The 19,661-nt window shown below is 49.5% G+C and overlaps 1 protein-coding gene across 3 annotated transcripts in view; it reads right to left on the bottom strand.

Annotated features, from left to right (window-relative positions):
• Positions 1–616: 616 nt before the first annotated feature.
• The window catches only part of SH3RF2 (SH3 domain containing ring finger 2), a 49,867-nt gene continuing 30,822 nt past the window's right edge, over positions 617–19,661 (bottom strand). For 2 of the 3 annotated variants that reach the window (XM_029998490.2, XM_029998491.2), the window contains 5 exons: positions 17,692–17,786; positions 15,413–15,583; positions 12,650–12,876; positions 9,346–9,713; positions 617–8,366 (listed from right to left, as the gene is read on the bottom strand). In XM_029998490.2, coding sequence (XP_029854350.1) covers positions 8,073–8,366; positions 9,346–9,713; positions 12,650–12,876; positions 15,413–15,583; positions 17,692–17,786 — 1,155 coding nt within the window. In that variant the 3' untranslated portion in view covers positions 617–8,072. The remainder of the gene's footprint in view (positions 8,367–9,345; positions 9,714–12,649; positions 12,877–15,412; positions 15,584–17,691; positions 17,787–19,661) is intronic. The other variant, XM_029998492.2, reaches the window with a different exon arrangement.

The following is a 19,661-nucleotide window of genomic DNA, read 5'->3' as shown; positions in this document are numbered from 1 at the left end:
ACCTGCTCCTTCTACCAGATCACCGTATCACAGCAGTTTCCTGATCCAGCAGTGACTTTGAGAGTGTGAACCTAAATTGCCATCTTCAGCTGGGACTTGTGGTCTGAAAATTTAGTGCAGATTTATTTGCTGTTCTTGGGAGAGCAGCAGCGACCCACTCATTCTGCGGCTGAAGAGTTTATAGCAAAGTGGTAGTACCACAGAGCATCGGCAAGGGGTGAGCCTGGAAGCAGGACCAGGGTCCCATCCCTGCACTCTGACTGTACCTCCAGGGACTCGCTTCTAACCATGTAAAATGGAGTGAAGTGCTGTGGTTTCCTCTTGGCCAGAGATTTCAGAGCACTTAAAAAAAAAAAGAAAAAAAAAAAGTCAAGCAATGCTAAATATGGTTATATTTGCTTGTAGGTTCCTGCTGGGGGCAAAGAGCATTAAAATAGAAAGCAGGAGCTTGAGCTCAGACCAGCTGAAACTGAGCTCAAGCTGGAACCTGGCTGGTGAGCTGGAGAGCAAAGCCCTTGTTCCCAACCTCAGCACCAGGTAACCCTCCTCTTCCTTGCCATTTGTTCCCAACTGTGGAAGGAGCAACCCAAAATAAGAAAGTGAAAATAAACATTCCTGGTTTTTTTTCATGCAAAAAGTTTTAATGGTAACACAGTAGCTTCCATGGGATGGAATACCACACGCATCAGGTGCTGAAAGCTTTACCAAGGCCTGTGTTTCCCACTTGGTGACCCCCACCACGCTAGCCAGCTAATTTGGTAGTGCACGCATGCTGCAACTCAGTTCTGCCACTTATACTTCCAGGGTATAAGGTGCTATAATCCATTTGGCTCTAATTAATTTAATTAACCTACAGGCTACAGATCTAAACATTAGTGCTATAAACTTACATGAATAAACTTCTGAAAACTTAAAATGTTTTTAAACCATTGTTTTTCAGTTACAGAAATACAAAATAAATATCTTGAAGATTAATACAAAACAGCAAACTAATATCTTTTTGTTTATTGACTTCTCTCTTCTCCCTAATAGTATGTTAAATTGAAAAAACCTTTTTAAAAAATGAACTTCACATCATGGAAAAAATATTAAGCATCACTGAATTTGTACAAGTGTCTCCGAACAATAAACTAAATGTATGTATTTTATTTATTCCTCCTACCCATCACCAAATAAGAGAAGATTATATATCCTACTGTTTCTAAGCATATACATGTAAAAATAGTAACTTCTATTTTCTCATTTATAGTAACATGGCTGTAACATTTCATTATAATGTTTCTTGGGCTCAGTGCAGAAAGAAGACAACAAAATTCCCTGGTCTGTTATGCAGGGGATCAAGGTGAGTGGTGATCCCTGCTGACTTTAAAACTTACTTCGGTTGGAACTTTGGTATAAATAGATCTTTTTTCCACTTTCATTACACATATAGTCTTCACCAGCCTGCCCACCGCTGGGTGTCTTGTGTGCCAGCCCACAGAGCGGTTTCTGATCCATCACAACTTTCCGTTTGAAACAGGTACAAAGTGATCAGCTTGTGCAAGCTCCCACTGACCTCACTGGTCAGTCCCCATTGCTTCACCTGGACAGGTTTGGGTTCTAAACACTGATTTTATGAATATTTTGAAATGTTACTTTTTAAGTGGGGGAGATACTGAGACTTAAGGCAAAAAAACTGATAAACTTGAAGTCTATAGCTATTGTTACACTTAAAACATGTAGTTGCACAAATGAACTGCAATAACTATTGGACAATGAATAAACCTCCTAAAATGATGACAAATGTACACAAGAACTTGCACATTCCTGGGCTGCTCCAGTGTTTCCAACTTAAATGTTTTGAGGCCAATGTTTGCATTCCACTTTGCTAGAGCTGGGGATGGAGGAGGGATGGAGCGACGGGCCACCCCTCCTGCTGCTCCCAGGCTGTGCTGCGGCTGAGGGAGGGCTTGGAGGCTCCGCAGCGGCAAAGCTGTCTGTCTGCGGGCTGGAAGAGCTGCAGGGGCTGGGGGGCTCTTCAGTAAAGACTGCCTATTCTCTTGGATTTTTTTTCTCAAGCTAATTTCTTGGGTTTTCTGAATCTAGAGGAGATGCTTGGTGTTTTAACAGTTCTTGTTTTGCTTTGGTGGTTTATGAAAAATTAAACAGGATGAAGTCAGGAAATAAAACGCTTGGAAATAAGTGTTCATTAAAACACCTGGTGACTAAGAATATAGCATGGATTAGAAGTCTGGATGCACTACAACATTAAAGGTGTTTTTCTAATCTTAGTTTTAGAAAATGGACCTTTACCAAGGGGAGAGCAGGGTTGTTGGGAGAGTGAGAGAAGCAAATATCTGGTGTCCCACACACTGTAGTCTTTCACTAGCTTATCAGGATTGGGATACTTTTTTTCTAAAGCCCTGGGTTCTTGGAATCATGTGGTCATGTTAGGAAAAAAAAAAAAAAAATCCCCTTGACTTCATGTAAAAAGAGCCCTTACGGCTGTAGGAAAAAACTCTTGAGAATGACCGTCAAAGGCTCAGCGACTGGGAGATGAATAGAAATGACAGCCAGGCAGGGGGGCTGTCACAGTTACTGAGCTACCCCAAGCTCTCCTCCTCTTTGTGGGTGTCTGGAGCTGCCCGTGCCTGAGTCCAGCCTGTGAAGCCTCGAGCCTGGCCATCCCCTGCTGCAGGCAATGCAGTTTCTGGTGGCACCCAACCAGATGTGGTGCTAAATGCTTTGCATGACCACAGCATCCTCTAGTATGACTTGTGTTCTCTGGCCAAGGGATCATTACATCCTCTTTATCACAGAGCAGGGACTGATCCCAGGGGACTTTCGAGGGATGCCAGCCTGGCTACGGTTCTCAAGCTCCTAGGAGAGCTGTCTGCCAGCGATGCAGCAGCCAGTTGCCATCTGAAATAACCTTGCAGAATTCCCTGCTGAGACTGAACATTATCGCTTTAACTTTCTTTGTGGCAAGTGGTGCAAGTCCCCTTTGGGCCCAGCACTCCAGCTCTCGAATGGACTGGGATGGGGGGCTCCCCTGCGTCCTTCTCTGTGTCTGAGATGGGTTGCTTCTGGCTGGGGCAGGGAGGCATCCTCCACGTGAAGGATGTGGAGAGAATTGGTTAATGTTATGTTTTCTTACCTCTGCTGCCTCTGCTCATAATTTATCAGGAAAATGACTGCAGTTCAAGCTTGGCGGGTAGGTTAGTTACTGAAGCACTCCAAGGCTTCTGCCAGGCTAGACAAGCAATTAAAGCTGAGCTGATGAATGATCTGATTTGGGCTCCAATTCATTAACTAATCATAAGAAACGAGCAGATAGAAAACAAGCCCAATTCAAGAACTTGCAAGAGGTTCATTAATAGTCCCTCTGTCCCTGTGTGCTGCTTTATGCACTTTTCCAGAGCTCCTTTCCTGCGCTCTGCTGACAAACGCGATGCTCTGGGTGGTCAGAGCCCTGATAAGCCTGCCTGCACACCTTCAGCTGGGTAGGAAGAGAACAATGTGTTTTCATTATAGAAATATATTATGCTGCAGTACACCTGTAATTGTATTTTGACTTTCCTAATGTTGTTTTTGTTGCACTCTGTGCTTCATATGATGGTTTGTGGTAAAAGACAAGACTGCAGACTTGGTGGTTCAGCAGGGCCAGGGCTCAGACCAGCCTCTCCGCACCATTGAGAGTGCAGAGGGGAGACGTCCCTGGGGGGGAAAGGGGTGGCCTTCCTCCATGGGCCTTCCTGGCCAACTTGGGAATGACAAAACAGGGTCCCAATGCTGATGTCCAACCTCTCTTCACTGGGAGAATGGGCTGAAGAGAGTCTGGAGGGTGGGAAGACAGGAGGGAAGTTAAATATATTTATAAAAAGAACAGAAACCCTTGAAAAGCGCACCCACCTCCATATAAAGCTACCACCCTCCTGCCAACATGCGATGCCTCCCTTTTCATTGCTACCCAATTAAAAAAAAAAAAAAAAAATTGGATGACAGCAGCCAGAGAGGGACAGGGGTTTGGAGCAGATCCTCATGTAAGATACAGTGTGCTTCAGGTCAGCAGGCCAGAGCTGAAACAAAAAATGCAAAGTTTGCTCATGCTTCAAGAACCCAGTGTGGTGATTCTGCTTGCAGAATAAAGGTGGTTAGAGTAATTGTTCCAGAACAGATGTTTTTAGTCTGGTGCACTTAGAGAATTTCTCCCCGACAGACCCAGTCGATATCTTCCCCAGCATGATCGGCTTCTCCGTGTAGGCAAGGGCCACTTGTTGGGCAATGCCTCACTCAGGGCTCATGACAAAGTTTCAGGTTAGCTCCAGGTTTTGCTTTAGTCTGGGCTTTTGGAAGAAAAGGTCTGAGTTCTAGTCCCTCTTCCTTGGGATGTTCCTTGGTGAAATAACACAGTCCAGATGCTTCCTCCTAGGTGTTGCGAGGGGATGAGTGGAGAAGGTGAGGAGGACTTGGCAATTTTGCTCAGTGAGCTCCAGTATGAAACCAGTGGGCAGGTATGTCTATGGGAACAAGAGGCTTATTAGGGCTGTTGCTTTAAATTACGTCTTGTTTTCAGTTCTCTCTCCCTACATATTTTGAATATATTTAGGGCACTTATCACCATAGCATCAAAGCACTGAAATATCCTGTGCAAGAAACTGAGACATCTGTCCCAAAATAGCTGCCTGCTCTTTTACCAAAGCACCAATTTCACTGTCAGTGCTTCCTTTCCCTGCCATTACCCGTGACTGTGCATGTGTGTGCACAAGTGTCAGAGCTTTCTCTGCCCCCATCAGCCCAGTGCTGTCACTTGTTTTCATAACACAGTGGGTTAAGGGCCAAGTCCGAGAGAGATTTGTGGTGGTTTTTGGTGTATTTGTCTTAACGCTTCAGTATCGTGTAATGGGCTGAATGGTTTCTCAGGCTTCCCTGGGTGCATGGGTGCTGTGAAACCTTATTGCTGTTTATCTTGATAGAAGAGGATAAGAGGATGGGTTTGTTCCATGAAAGGCAATATTCTGAACTGATAATGTGAGTGGTATCTGGCTGTTGTGAGCCCAGATATGCAGAAAGACTTTATGGCTTGTTAAGTCTTAAGGCATGCTGAGCACCTTTGGCTTTTCCTGATGTTCTTGGTGTCCCCTGAAGCTTAGCACATCTGATAAATCTGGCCAAAGAAGGTGCTGTCTTTCCTTGTATCTGGGCTTTGGTGGCAGGATCGAGGCGTGAGAAATGGAGCTGCAGTCACTTCTGTCTGTTGCTTTCTGAGCTTTTCATTTTGCAGCCCCAAATTGAGCTTCAAATTCTTCCTTGCTGCCTGGCCTTGCACATCTGACTCTCGTGGGAAAACCTGCCCCACTTGTAGATTAAATTTACAAGGTGACTTACTTCAATGTGCATCTGTCTGAAGTCCCCAGTGAGTTACGGTTTGTTGTTTTCTTTTTGCCCCTCATCTTCAAATGCTTCTCTGCATGCAGATTGCACTGAGCTCCCTCCTGAGCATCGGTAGTTGTTGATGTGCTCCCTGGTCTCGAGGAATGCTCCTTCTGAGCTCCTGACGAAACTGGCACCGGGGTCTTGCAGGGCAGGGTTAATTGCCGATAACAAGGGAAGATCTTTGATCTGAGCTGCCGCAGAGCCCCTGGCTCATTATCTCGTTCCTGGCTCTCTGGGGACACCGAGCTCTGCTGGGGCCAGGGGGCTGTCGGCTGCCTCTCGCTGTAGAGCGTAAAAGCTCGGGGTCGGCATCAACTGCCATGTGTGCGCAGGGATCGGCCGTCCCCCTCCCCGGGGCACAGCCCAGCCTGCTCCCAGCTGCGTCACCCTGCTCAGTGAACAGTACGACCAAGGCAGTCCTGTTAGACCTTGGCTCTGTTATATTGGCATGAGATGAGGACACTGGTTTTGGGGGCAGTAAAACGCAGAAGTTCCCCTTCCTTCCCTACACACACTGTCCCTGCCAAGTATTCAGCTGGGCTTCATGTTTCCTACTGCTCCTTCTCTGCCAGCATTTCCATCTGCATAATTAATTCTTGTGTAGCTCCAACCACCCATGCCACTGTCTTCTATGAGTCTCATGAGAGGTCAGCTGTTGAAATGCATTAGATGCTTCATCGGTGGATTACAGATCGGGTCATACCATGCTGTCTGTCCTCTCGTTAGCATGCAGTAAGTGATCACACCTGGAGCCAGGCGTGAGCTGGCAGCCCCTCCTTCCCCTCCAAACCAACACTATAAATTACTACCCGTGCTGGTCCTGGATGCACCTAATGCAGTTCTATTTATTTCTGAATGTGCTTGGGAAAAGTGGAGGTGTTCTTGGTTATAGAGCCAGCTTATAAGGTTTTCTGGTTTAGTTTTAAAGGGATGAGAGGAGTCTTCAGCAAAGAGCTGGTATGTCCTCTCTGAGATGTTCAACTGTCTTTGAGGTGGCGTTGCTGAGAGTCATGTTCACCCTCTTATTTGCAGCTTGCACCACCTTTTATACCTGGGCAAACTGCACATTTTCAGTTTGTCAGGATTTTTCTGCAGGAGCTTAAATAGTGACAGATAGCACAAGCTGAAGAACTTATCTGTGCCATTGCTGGTTTCTGTGCTACTGAAAATCCCTGCAGGCAGATGCCAGCTTCCTGCTCCACAAAGAAAGAGTCTGAAAGAGTAAAAGAACAGGGGCTGTAGACTAGTAAATTATTTTATCCATTCCGTTTTAGTTCCAGAAGAAAATGTCCTTCTCTGAGGCTGCGCCAGTGCCTCAGAGAGTTTCCGTTGACCAGTGGAGTTAATTTCATGGGTTTTGTATGCAATTAACCAAGGATGTGATTTTACAGCAGTTTTGGATGAAGCACAGCTACCGCTGTTAGGAGATCTAGCGGTTGGTGGTTGTGGCTAGGATGGGAATTGCTGGTCCATAAACCAGCAATAAAAACAAAGTATGAAAAACAAAAGCTGTTGTGCACAGGTTTGCTGGAGAGCGGTCCCAGCTGGCGAGCCGGGCACAGCTCTCTGACTCTGCCTGCTTTTCCGTGGATTCATAGGAGGATGCTTGAAATGGGGTCAGCTGAAAACTGGAGCTGGTGCTGCTGTGGCAGAGGGGTGGTCTGTGGCATGGTGAATGCTGAATTCTGCTTTCTGTTACATAGACAATGTTTCATGCATCTTAATGTAGACTTTATCCTAAGTGGAATTCACGGGTTTTTACAAAAGCAATATCTGAATGGGTGGGCAGTGGGAAGGAGTTGGAGTGAGCCCATGGACTGCTAGGAGGTAGCTGACAGGTAATTAGAGGAAACCAAGCAATGAGGAGAAGCAAGATTCAATACCCCTGTCTGCAGAGTCTAAGTGACTGCGGTAATGGCATGTCCCTTTCCATTGTCTCTTTCCTCTCCAAATCACCTTTTAAACTGTATTCTGTGTTAAAACTCCTGGACTAAAACGAAACAGAAAAGCAAGAAAGCAACTAACCTAACAAAAAATCTGAGTGAACCCCTCTCAAAAGGCAACACGAACCGTCAGCTAGGAACTGACTGATTCTGATTTATGGTTTCTTTATCCTGCAGAAGCAGGAAGGTAATGAACCAGTGTTTTGATCTCTGTGGGCTCTCCTGCAGCAGTGAGATCAAAACAAGCTTAACTATTTCTGATACCTGCACGCTTTCTTCCCCCTCCCGCTCCTCCTCCAGTACCTTACAGGCAGCCTTACACGATGCCAAGGAACATCAGTTTTGCGGATGCCACAAACCCGCTTCACGTCTCCTGGTGCTCGCAGCATCCCTACGGCAGCGGGGCTCCTCCAGCTGTGCTTGGCACGGCAGGGGCCAGGACAGGACGACTCCACCGTGCAGGGAGAGATGCTGTCCTGTCCTGTCCCTCCTGCTCCCTCAGGAGCAACCCCAGTTCTCTGCAAGCTTCAGACTTGCAGGTCCTGAGGGTGCCGGCAGTGGGGAGGTGTGGGGACATGGGGAATAGCTGCCCCTCGCCACAGGAGCGGGAGCAGTAGATGCGGCAGGCTGGTGTGGGGTCCGGGGTGCTCGCCCCTCGCAGGAGGGAGGAGAGGAGCAGGCGCGTGAAGGAAAGCAAGTGGAGGAGTTACCCTGTCAGTTTGCAGAAACGCTGCTGTAGTTCTTCTTGACAGGGAAGGTCAGCTGCCCGGAGAGGTCCAGCGACAGCGCCTTCGGGTGCAGTGCCCGTCGCTGGTGCAGGGGGCTGGAGCTGGTCCTGGGTGAGTACAGCACCGCCAGCTCGGGGCCTGGCAGGCTGGCTTCTGGCAGGAGAGCCTCTGCCGCGGCCGCCGGCTCCGTCCTGCTGCGTGGCAGGCTCGGGGAGGGCTGCAGGCTGTGCCGCTTGGGCGGCGGGGGGCTGTGGTTCTGGAACCTCACCGTCTTCACTTGCTGCAACGAGAAGGGGACCAGAGTCACGGTGGGAAAAGCAGCCACTCACCCTCCTTGCTGTGATCTGCCCTGGAGAACCGGGGAGGGGTGAGCTGAGGGGGCGGCTGGCTCTTTCCCGGGGGGCAGAGGATGCCTGCGGAGAGTCCGGGTGTGATGTGCGGCTGACAGCAGGTGCCCTACCAGGGAACGGCACAGCGTGGTGCGGCAGTGCCATCAGCTGTCACGGAGACCTGGGAGAGTCGGTCCGGAGAGCCATCGCCTGAGTTAGCGGGAGAGAGTGGAGGGGAAGAGCAGGTGGCAGGACGACACGAGGAGGGAGGGTGGCCTGTCCTGCCGTGCCCCGCACGGAGAGCCTCCGGTTTTTCTCCAGCTGATGATGATCTTAGTGGGAGCTCTGAGGTTGGTTGGGCTTTCAGGGGCTTGTGGAGCAATTTATTCTCTGGGTGCCACGGGAAGGGAAAGCTGTCACTAGGGCAATTTGCAGAACAATTTTATCTTTATGAAATTTCCCTCTGGCTGCCAGAGGGGAAAGAAATTTCTCTTCCAAATGGCTCACCCAAAGCAACACGAGGGACATGGTGGGGAGCTCTGTAGAGAGCAGCCTGACATAAGGTCTAACACCCAGGTCTGTGGCATTTGCTCCAAAACTCTCAGGGACCTTGGTGGGATTCTTGCCTGGTTAAAGACATCAGAAAAGTCTCAAGATTTGACAGAGACTGAACATTGGTTTACATGGAAAGGGACCCTGCAGCATCTTGCCTTTCTAAAGGGCTTAATCTGAACAGCAGTATCAGCAACACAAATAGCTGATTTCTTAACGCAGGTACCCATCCCAGTGATTTCTGTCAGAAGAAAACCTGGTGAGAATGGAGTGAAGCCCTCAAGGGATTTGGCCCCGGCCAACATTGGGCTGACAGTGAATGCCAGTCCCAAGAGGACTGGGGCACCCTCTGAAGCAGCAGGTAACCGCTGGCCGTACCTTTTCGGCGCTGTTGCGGGAGGTGTCTGGTTTCACCAGGATGGATGGTGGGGCTGATGCAGGCGGCTTTGGAGCTGCCTCACTCTTTGCCGGAGGGTCTTTGGCATCCAGGATCACAGAGCTGCACACAGAGGGAGTTCTGCTTTCCCCTCCTCTGACCACAAGCGCTGGTGAAGCTTCCTGGGAGAAGTTTGGCCTCGTTCCTGCCTCGGCCATGCCAGCTCCAGGAGGGATGCTGTGTGGCTGGGGGCTGACATGCTGATAAAGCTGAAGCTGCTGAGGTCTCACTGCAGCCGTGGGAGGACGCCTGAGGGAGCCGGCAACCTGCACGGGGGTCCCTGCCTGCCCCGGCCTCTGCAGAGATCCATCTGGGGAGCAAAAACCATTTGAAAAGAAGTCAGTCAGCAGGAATACAAAATGGTAGAGACAAAGCAAAGAGGCAGAAGTGAGCAGTGGTTACAGCCCTGCACTAACAGCCCTGTTCACAGGGATGCTGTGGGGTCGTAGCTCCCAGGGACTGCCACGCACCTACCCCCATGCACGAGCACTGGTGTGCAGTAATGCTGTCTGCCTTCATAGCCTCTCCTCTGCGGGCAGCTGCTCCACGGGCAAGGCCAACAAGCTGAAACCCTCAATCCTCCTGTATTTGCACAACAACTCATGCCACAGAAATTCTTCTGTTTTGGATAGGACCGATCTGGTTTTTGAAAGCTTGCCCTGCCGTCTCCTAGACTGTAAATACTCTTGGTGCAACCACTGAAACGCGTTAACCCCAAACATCAGGTTGCACAGCCTCAGCGTGACACGGTTGGGATTTTCCTGCCCAGCTCCCAAGCTGAGGAGTTGTGGCACCGCTGCTCGGCTGGCTGCCTGGGGGAAGCACTGTGATGAGTGGGTAGGACCAGACGCAGCCCCACTGGGAAGGGGTGAGGGGGGTGACCGTGTTGGGTGACACATCTGCCACCAGCACGTGCTGCAGGGGCGCAGAAATCACCCCCCTGAGCAGAAAACCTCCCCTGGGAGCCCCTAGGGAACACCTCCGGTGGCGGGGTCCTCGCGGGGCCCGGGGAGCTCCCTGCGCCCTCCCCGCGGTTTCTTTGCCAGGAGGAGCCCTGCGCCGGAGCCCGGCCATCAGCCCTCGCCGTCCCGTGCTCTTTGTTGTTGCTGTTTGGCTGCTCCGTTCCATAGCTGCTTTCCTATGTGTGGTGCGGGAAGTCACACACTTTATTTCTTCTGCAGTTTCTCGCTGTTTGCAAGATTGATTTTTTTTTTTTTTTTTTTAACGGAGCCACCACAGGGGAATGAGTCCTTTACAGTAAAACAGCTCTTAAGATAAATCCAATTTCAAGTCTAAAACCACTGACAATGGCCCTTGCAAACATGCCTCCCCCCTGCCAGGGGCACTGCCTGCCGCCAGCAGCAGCTCCGCCTGCGAGCGCTGGGAGAACACCACTTAGTTGCCCAAATACACTTGGAAATGTATTCCAAAACAGCATGTATGGGCTGAAGATAAACGTTGCCAGCCTCATTGGAAAGAATATAACCAACTGAGCTCTGCATAAACCTTCACAAAGGGTTTTTCTGTGCTGAGTCAAAAAAACTGAGAATTACTAAAGTAATCACAGCTGGGGAAAGCCAGTGGTGTGGGACCCCGGGCTCCTCTGCCAGCCTTGCGGGAGGTGTTCACTAAGGCTCCCTCTCCCTGCCCTCCGTCCTTGGGAGGGGTATTTCCTGCAGCCCCGGGCATGTGTGAATGAGAAGCATGTTTTGGATCTTTGCGGAGGAGGAGAAGAAAAATAGAGCTGAAATGGAGGTTTTTTCCCTCTAGCTCTCTGCTTTATCAAGGCTTTTGACTTCACGATTTCACTGGGTAACTCCTGCTTCTTTTTTACTTTGTGAAGTATCCTTTCTCACCTTCAGGCTATTCCTGATTTTATGCATCTCAGATATTTCCAAGCTGAGTATTTTTTTCTCCTGAAATAGAAGTTACTCTATTCTTTTGATCATCCTCCTGCATACTTTTCCTGATTTTACTATATTCTTTTTGAGTTACCAGAAATATGTGTTCAGGATATGAGTTAACCAGAACTCCCCAGTGGCACAGCTGAGTTTTACTCTCTTGTTCTGAGTTCCTTTCCTAATAATTCCTAATAATACTCTAAATGAACCTTTTTTAAAATTGCTTCTGAGCATGGAGTTGGAGCTCTCGGAGCTGTCTGTGACGATTCCAAAACCTCTCTTCAGAGTGACAATAGCTAATTTAGGGCCCAAGGTTATGTGTGTATAATTAGGGCTTATTTCTCCCCATATCTGTGTACTGACATTTCAGCTACTGTTTTGGTGCCCTGTTGCTGGCTGGTGTGGATTTCAAAGGTTGGATTTGCTGATTCACATTTTCCAAGATCACTGCAGAAGTCCCTTTCAGAGACTGATAATATTGTCTTGGTACAGTTCACGTTTACCTTGCTGGAGTTTGTATTTCATTCTCTTTGTTTGCTACATAAGAACACTTTTACTTCTAATGGTCTCCCTTACTCTATTGTTTAAATATTTTTGGTTAACCAGTGCATTCTGAGCCACATTCCCGTGCCTGTTGAGGACACGGTCATCAGCTGCTCCCCCAGAAGCGAGCTGTGCCATGCTCCGGTGCGGTGTGGTGCCAGTCGGTACAGGTGAGCCAGCTGGCATCGCCCCAGCGCTTCGTTTCTGCCTTTGCAGAGGATTAACCCCCCATGGCATTTCAGTCCCCTCCCCTGCCAGCCTGGAGGGTTAATCCACAGAGGTCTGGGCAGACTTTTGCTATGCTCAACCTAGTAAATTGCATTTTCCTTCATGTGCAGCCGCTTGCCGAGCGGCAGGATAACACTGCCTGTCTTTGGCACTGCAGCCCAGCTGCTGGGAGTGAGACCCCTTGGAAAGACCCTTCCCGGGAGCCTGTTTCACAACGGGGGGTGCAGGTGGGCGACAGCACGGTCACTCCGTGTCTGCAAACCTGGCGTGTCAGCCAGGGCCGCCTGCCCCCCTGCCCCAGCTCTCCCGTGGGCGAGAGGAGATGCTGTGAGTGCCCCGGGGAACGGATGGTCTCCGCTCGCGTAGTGCTCATCGCATAATGCTCATCGCGTAGCGCTCAGCCTGACGCAGGAGCCCAGAGAGCTCTGGGCTGGGGACCACTCGGGAGAGCTGCCGTTCTCCGGGCAACGTTCACTTCGTTTTTACAGCTCCGGTGCTAATTGCGGGCAGCCAGTATCGTTTGGGGGGGACGCATCTGGCTTCTCCCTCCCAGAAACCCTCCCCAAGCACTTACTCTTCCTTGTGCTGCCACGTCCACGCCGCAGTGATGCCTGTCCTGAGGCCGCTGCGGCAGCATTCCTCCCGGGCGAGGTGACAGGCACGGGCAGCAGTGCCGGTTTAAAGGGTCTGCTTTGTCTCGGGCCGTTTTCTGAGATGCTCCCTTGGGAGGAGAGCGAGGAGGTCGATAGCGTCCATGAGGCGTACAGGGAAGGCATCTTTGAGTCAGAAAGATTAGATTTCCTGTTTGAAATGGAAAAGAAAGTAAGCTGAGACTAGACTTATGGTTTTGTAAGGAAAGCAGGAGTTTGCCCAAAAGGGAACTCCGTGTTTTTAATGTGCCTGTACTGTTCCCAGGTCAGGGCTTTGGTGGGAAATGCTATGGACAATACAGTTAGTTCAGGTTTCTGATTCCATTATAACAAGGGCTTTCATCTTCCTGCACCTGATTTATAAGAAACTATTCCCAAATAGGGTTAGGATTCATTACAGTAACCCAATGGCATTGCAAAAGGGACCTCCAGCCACCAGCCCTCCCTCTGTAATTTGCCCAGGCATGCTCCCTCCATCATGTAGAGCTGGGGTTTGTCCTGCTCCCTGTGTGCTGGACAATGCAGGGGCTGCTCTGGCTCTTCCAACACTGTTCTCCAAGCGCAGCTGCTGGTGTTTGTTATCCATGGTGGTCAGGCACAGGCAGGAACCACCATGCTCCTGCATCCACTGAAGCTTTACAGCGCCTGTGGTGCCACGGGGCAGCACGTCCCATTCACGGTCCAAATGGCTCCTCTTCCTCCTTGTGTCTGGGTGACCTGAGAATCCCACGCAACACGACTGGACTGGTTTTGTTTGGAGGCAAAAGCAAGCTTGTGTAGCCTACCCCTTCCCTGCACGGGAGCGTGCTGGATGGCACCGTCACCGGAGCTGTAAGGGGCACCTCTCAGCGCAGGGGCAGGGCAGGTCCGGGAGGACCGGGCAGAGGCAGCGTTTGTGCTCCTGTCGCCTGGCTCTAGCTTCCCCCCTGCTGTTTGGGCAGCTCTCCCGTGCACAGCAGCTACCTTGGATTATCTTCCTCCCCTCCCTCCCCTAGAGAGGTCATCTTCGTACTTTCACCTGAAGCCACTGAATTGCCAAAAAACCTGCCAACGTTCCCCACCAGCACACTGGCCGAATATTGCTCCAGATTCCTTGAGAGAGTAGGCCATGATGAAGTCCTTTTGCTAACTCCTCAGAGGAAGAAAAAATCATTCCTCTGACTCTTCTTTACCTTTTTGGGGGGGTGGAGGAATGATTTATGGTTTAATAACTGAGCAGTGATTCATCAAATAACTTGAGCATCAATTTATTATGAAGAAATTTCCTAAGAAGGATAGAATAGCAGCTCCAAAACCAGTGCTTCTGGTTGAAGCACTTTATGAGGCTATTTAGGGTGTCTGGGCTGTGCTCTCGATTATTTGTTTGTTCTGTTTATTGGTGAGGTGGGGCCGCGGTGTTATCAGAGGCTATATGGTGAGGAAATGAGCTGGAGAGACAAAGACTAATCACCAGCACTCCTGAATGCAGGGAGGGTGCAGGGGGGCAGCACTGGGACCTCCAGCCTGAACTGAGCCATCTGGCAGAATAAAATATAAGCAGGGAAAGAAACAAGGCAGAGAGAAACCAAGTGGTGGCGGGAGGACCTGGGAGTGTAAGGTGAATTTTTGATGTGTCACTAGAAGGCTTTCAGGGAGGCAGAGGCTGAGATGCCCCCAATCGTCCCTCGGTGCAGTCCTTTAACCCTGCGCAGAGGCACGGGCAGGTGGGTGTGCATGGACTGCAGCTGCCCCTCCGAGCAGAGCTCCCTGCGCCCATCCTTCCCCATCCCTGCTCCCACAGATGGGGCTGGACCATTGCAGCGAGTTTCCAGACGTGGAAACCCTGCTCCAAATAACGAAATCACAGTCCTGGGAGAGGTGTCCTGACTTATCCCCACTTTTTATTTGCAGAAGCAGAGCACTACATTTCTAAGCTGTTCTTTGTTTCTCTTCTTAACTTGAGCATATCTCAGGGGAACTAAGGGTACAGGCAATTTTTTTTTTTCCCTCTCCTAAATTGTGTATTTTAATTATTGCTCTTTCTAATGCATGCTTGTTTAGCTAGATCAATGGTGTCCAGTGCTTAAATGCCTGCTCTAAAGACAGTATTTTGACTCTAAAAGAGCCTTCAGTTTGTGGTTTCCCTTCTGGCAGGAAAAAAAAAAAAAAAAAGATGGGAGTCATCCAAAAGGAATAAAAGCGAGTCCGAGCACAGACATGCTGCCATTCATCCTGGCTCCCAGACTAACTCATCAAAATGTGCCGGTTGTGTCACCTACAGGTCTCTGCCAAAGCTCCTGGACTGAAACAGTCATGGGAGAAGCTGCTGATCCCTCTGTGAACGTCCCAGGTTTAAAACAAGCGGACGAAGGCTGATGTCACGCTGTTCGCTCATCCAGACTGTGTGCCCCCTTCGAGGAGAATGTTGCCAGCCCCCTCCGCTCCCTGACTTCTCCCTGCTATGGCACCCGGCTGTTGGAGCGAGATGCGATTCCCACGTGGTGCGTGCAGCTGAGTCGGTACACGGAGGAATAGAAGGAGTGAGACCTGCCAGGTGTCATCCTGCCAAGGCAAGGAATCCCTGGCCTTTGTTAGTACTGCAGGAATCCCTTGCAGTGATTTTTCTGTGGGAACGAGAAGACCCCAAATCCTACATGTTACCCGCTCCCTTCTCTGTATGTTTTTGTTTTGTGTAAGAAAAACCAGACCTGAAGAGAGGAGCGACGTAGTTGCTGGGGAAGATGCCCACTCTCCCCGTGACGAGGGACATGCCCCGCAGCCAGCCGTCGTGGTCTTTCCCAAAGACGCGGACCCCTTCTCCCTTCTGCAGCTCCAGCTCATCTGGTCCGTGAGCCATGTAGGAATTGAGAGCCACGCACCTGGGGAGGAAGGGGAGGTGAGGGGGAGGGAAGGCAGTAACTGCCCCCATGCAGGGTGGCTGGAGCGCATGCTGAAGCTCCTGGCTTCATGCTGAACAACTGATGCTGCTGGCTTTGGGTGAGCGGCGGCCGTTTGCCTGAAGCCTCTTCAAGCAGCACTCACACCAAATATTTGGGTGCTGCCGTTATTGTGGAGAGAACTCGCAGGGCAGAAATGGCCTGTAACTTCAGGCCAAAGGGGATATGAATAAAAGAAGAGCCGACAGGAACAGAGAACAAAGCAGATCCTGTCAATGGGTTCTGTCCCAGAAGTGCCAGCTAAGCCAGCCAAGGGCGACAAGCGCGTTAGGGAGGAGAGAACTGCTCTTCTCCACCTCACACAGCGAGCGCTCCAGTGAAATAACTGATTAAGGGCTAATGTGTACCTGTCCTAAGGCAAAGCAGCATGAAAGAGTGCAGGTACGGTGCTCTGTCCGAGCGATAGCATCAAGAATACATTCTGCCTTTGAAGTACGTGGTGAGCCAGAGGCCTTGCATCTGCTTGCCTTGAGCATCATCTGGAGGTGTTCAGAGGCGAGGGGAGGAGCACCGCTCCTACAGCAACACGCTCGTTAACCCCATCTTCCTCCCCTTCCTCGTTCTCCTGTGACTGGACCCCTGCAGAGGCTAACACGGGGACTTCAGTCGCTGCCACTGGGGGCCTCCGAGAATGAAGTGGACAAAGGAAGAGGTACATGGCTCTGCTCTGGGCTAGTGAGGAAACTGGACTAGAAATTAATTTGAGATCCCCTCTAGACCTCTCTCTTGTGATCCTGGGGCTATGACTAGGTGATGAAGCTTTGTTCTCTATAGTGAACCACAGGTGACCACACAACAAAACAGGAGGAAAAGAAAATGGCATATTTTTCAAAACTTTCCCCATTTGTTCTTTAAAGAACTTTAATTTGTCTCCAGTGTGACACATTTAATTGCATTGTTGTTGTTTTTTCCAAGGGGAATGTGATCTGCTCCCAAATGTTAATGAGTTACAGACCAATACAGCAATTGTCAGATATTATTTAAAAAAATAGAAACAACAGACTAGTTGTGTACATAGTCAAGGACTATCCCATAACTTTTTAAAAAGGTTTTTCTCTCCTTGTTGTTCAGAACAATCACTTGAAAGTTTGACTTGGAACGCCTGTCTTTTTATAAAGTGACTTCTGTTACTTGCACAGACCAGGCGAGGTTCAATGTAAGGGTGTTCTAATTCTGCAGTGGTTTATTACTTTATGCAGGATTCATCTTGAAGGGCAGGAAATGCAGATACTGGTTTGATACTGTAGGGTTGAAAAAGGAGCTGTGCAAAATGGGCAGCTGACTGAACACTTTAATACTATCCTCATTCTGCAATGAGGTCCTGGGAGTTTTCTTGTGCTTAGGATTAAGTGTGTGCAATAGTCTTGGATGACCTATGCTAATGCATGAAAGTAGCAAACATCGTGAGCGTAGTACAGATTTACAGATATTGCTCATGTGTACTAGTGTTTCCACAGGTCTGGCTCGATACTGTGGAGGTGCTAATTACCATGTAGACAGCTTGCTGCTATTTTGTTGTTATTAGGTAGCTTACTACAGTGCCAGGCTGATGAATCTTATCTAGAGGAAAACAAATCATCACAATATATTATCTGCAAATTTTAACTCTGGGAAAGTTTTAAAAGATTGGATTATTCAAAACACCAGTGACCTTTGCTGTTTTAAAATAAATAACTAGAGGCACTTAAGGAGTAATTAGTTGCTTTATATTTAAAAAATTTAAAATGTACTGTTGACAAATAGGCAGAACTATGTATCTGTAAATACTGAAGTAAGGTAGTAAGGTGCAAAGACGGTTCACCTGCTGGGAAGATAATAATTCAGCTGTGATACTAAGTCTCTGCGACCCCTTGCTCAGACCAGCCAAATACATTCCTGTGTGGATCTGCACTTGGATCTGAGCTCATGGGAGCTGTGCTCTGGTCTGCCTTTACCTCCCGGCTCGCAAGAACCGTTGGCTGGAGAAGCATCAGGTGAAGGTACAGAAAATTACATGACCCCCCCCAATGTATGTTAGTTTCCTTACGTACATATAAGCTGATATGTGGTGCTGCAGATGGGGAAGAGTGACAATGGCTGCTGAGTGCCCCAGTGATCCTGGCGCGGGATAATAAGATGCACTGACCTACAGGGAGAAAGAAAACAATAAATTAATCTGAACATCGACTTATTTTAGCCACTGGAAGAGCAGCTAAAAACATTTGACAGGCTTCACCCACCATTCAAAAAAACCCCAAAGACATTTCAGGAGGAAGAAGAGTTTGGAGAATTTGACAAAAAAAAAAGATGACCAGGCATTAAGAGGAAGATTCATGGTCCTTCCACTTCAGCACCAAGATGCTCTCTAGGGTATGGCTTGGTTGGACTGATGGTGCTTATCCTGTCCTGTAAATAAGGAGCTTGTTGGGATGGGTAACCTGGTGTATGAGGAGGCTGTCAGAACAACGATGAAATGGGATAAACGTAAACTAACCTAATTGTTGCTAATATATATATGAGATCCACTCGAGTGGGGAGATGCTCCGTCGCCTCTCTCCTTGCGCTCAGTGTTTTCTCACCTCTTTTTGCTTGGCTCTGAACAGGGTGAGTACCTTTGATTCACTCGCTGTGTCTGGTGCTTGCTTCAGGAAGGAAAAGGAGTTTGGGAAAACAGCATTTCAAGCCCAGACTTTGCTAACCAGGAGGAGACCATCGCGTCTGCCAGGTGAGGACTGGTGTAATCATGGCTGTTTCACTTGTTATTTATTTAGCTCCAGCTGGGAGTACTGGCATTGTCTAAACCCTAAATAATACAGTCCTTGCCCCAGTGATCTTTTAATAACTATTATTAAAGCTATTTACCACATCTGTGGCGTCCCGAGGAGCTCCACAGACCCGTGCGTACACGCAGCGCAGACCGTGCCGGGTGAGGGGAGTCGCTGTCTGCCGCGCCGCGGGCAGCGCGAGGGCACAGGCAGAGGCACCTTGCTCGGGTTTGCGTTTGGTTTGGGGTGGCCCCTTTCCCCACCGTCATTTTGCATCGACGGAGAGGTACCAGCCACCCTAATGCCCCCTCTGTCCTCTCATGGGTGTCTTTCATGTTCCAGGGAGGAACCTCAGCCCTGTTTCTGCTGTCAAGGTAATTGTGTGCCTTGAACATGCCGTGCCAGACCTGCTGCTGCAGTGGGTGAGCTGCAGCTGCCGAAGGCGAGGTGATGACTCCTTGGACCTCTCTGTTGTCCCGGTGAGGACACGGGCAGCGCACGGAGCTGTTCCCGTTCCCCTGTCCCTCCACGTCTCGCAGGTCGGGTGACATCCACCCGCTTAGGGCGTTTCTGAGGCGAGGTGTGTGCCGTTGTGTGTCCTCTGCCCGGTGTCCCACTGAGCATCTGGCTGTTACCCCCCAGCCCCAGAACCTGCCTGCGGGATGTCTCTGGTCGTCTTCTGAGTTTGGTTTTAGTTACGTGTCCTTTGTGCTTGCTGGGCTCCGGCGTGGTCCCACCACGGGCAGCTGCCCTCCCTTGTGCGGCACTGATCTCTGCCGAGGCTTCACCTCCATGAGGGGACTGTGAGGAGATGGGACATTTGTTCAAAGGGTGAAGGCCATCCAGTGGCAAGAATAGAAGAAATTGCTACAAATGCCAGCTTCTCAAGTAAGACCAGTCCTGCTCGCGTGCCCTGCAGATGGAGAGGTAAATAGGATGACCTCTCTGAGGCTGATAAACTCTGCACCTCCATCTCCAGTGTACGCTGCAGACTGGAAGGAGCTTCCAAATACCAAAAGCAAGACATGGAGATGTTTCACTTGGTTGCCAGTGTGAAGGGGGTTAGCATTGCATAGCTGCCTGATTGAATGAGGGGTAAAAAATTGATACTAGAGCTATTAGATATGGGAAACGTTAAGCCTTTCCCCAAAACATCTGAAGGACATGCAGATAAAACCTCCTAAAGTATATTGGCCAACTATACAAAATAATGTCACTAAGAAATGCTACTGAAGTGCTTGGTGGACGTGTAGGTC

This window comes from Aquila chrysaetos, chromosome 22 (assembly GCF_900496995.4).
Source record: "Aquila chrysaetos chrysaetos chromosome 22, bAquChr1.4, whole genome shotgun sequence".
In the NCBI taxonomy this organism is placed as follows: Eukaryota; Metazoa; Chordata; class Aves; order Accipitriformes; family Accipitridae; genus Aquila; species Aquila chrysaetos.
This window is presented reverse-complemented; position numbering and strand designations above follow the sequence as displayed.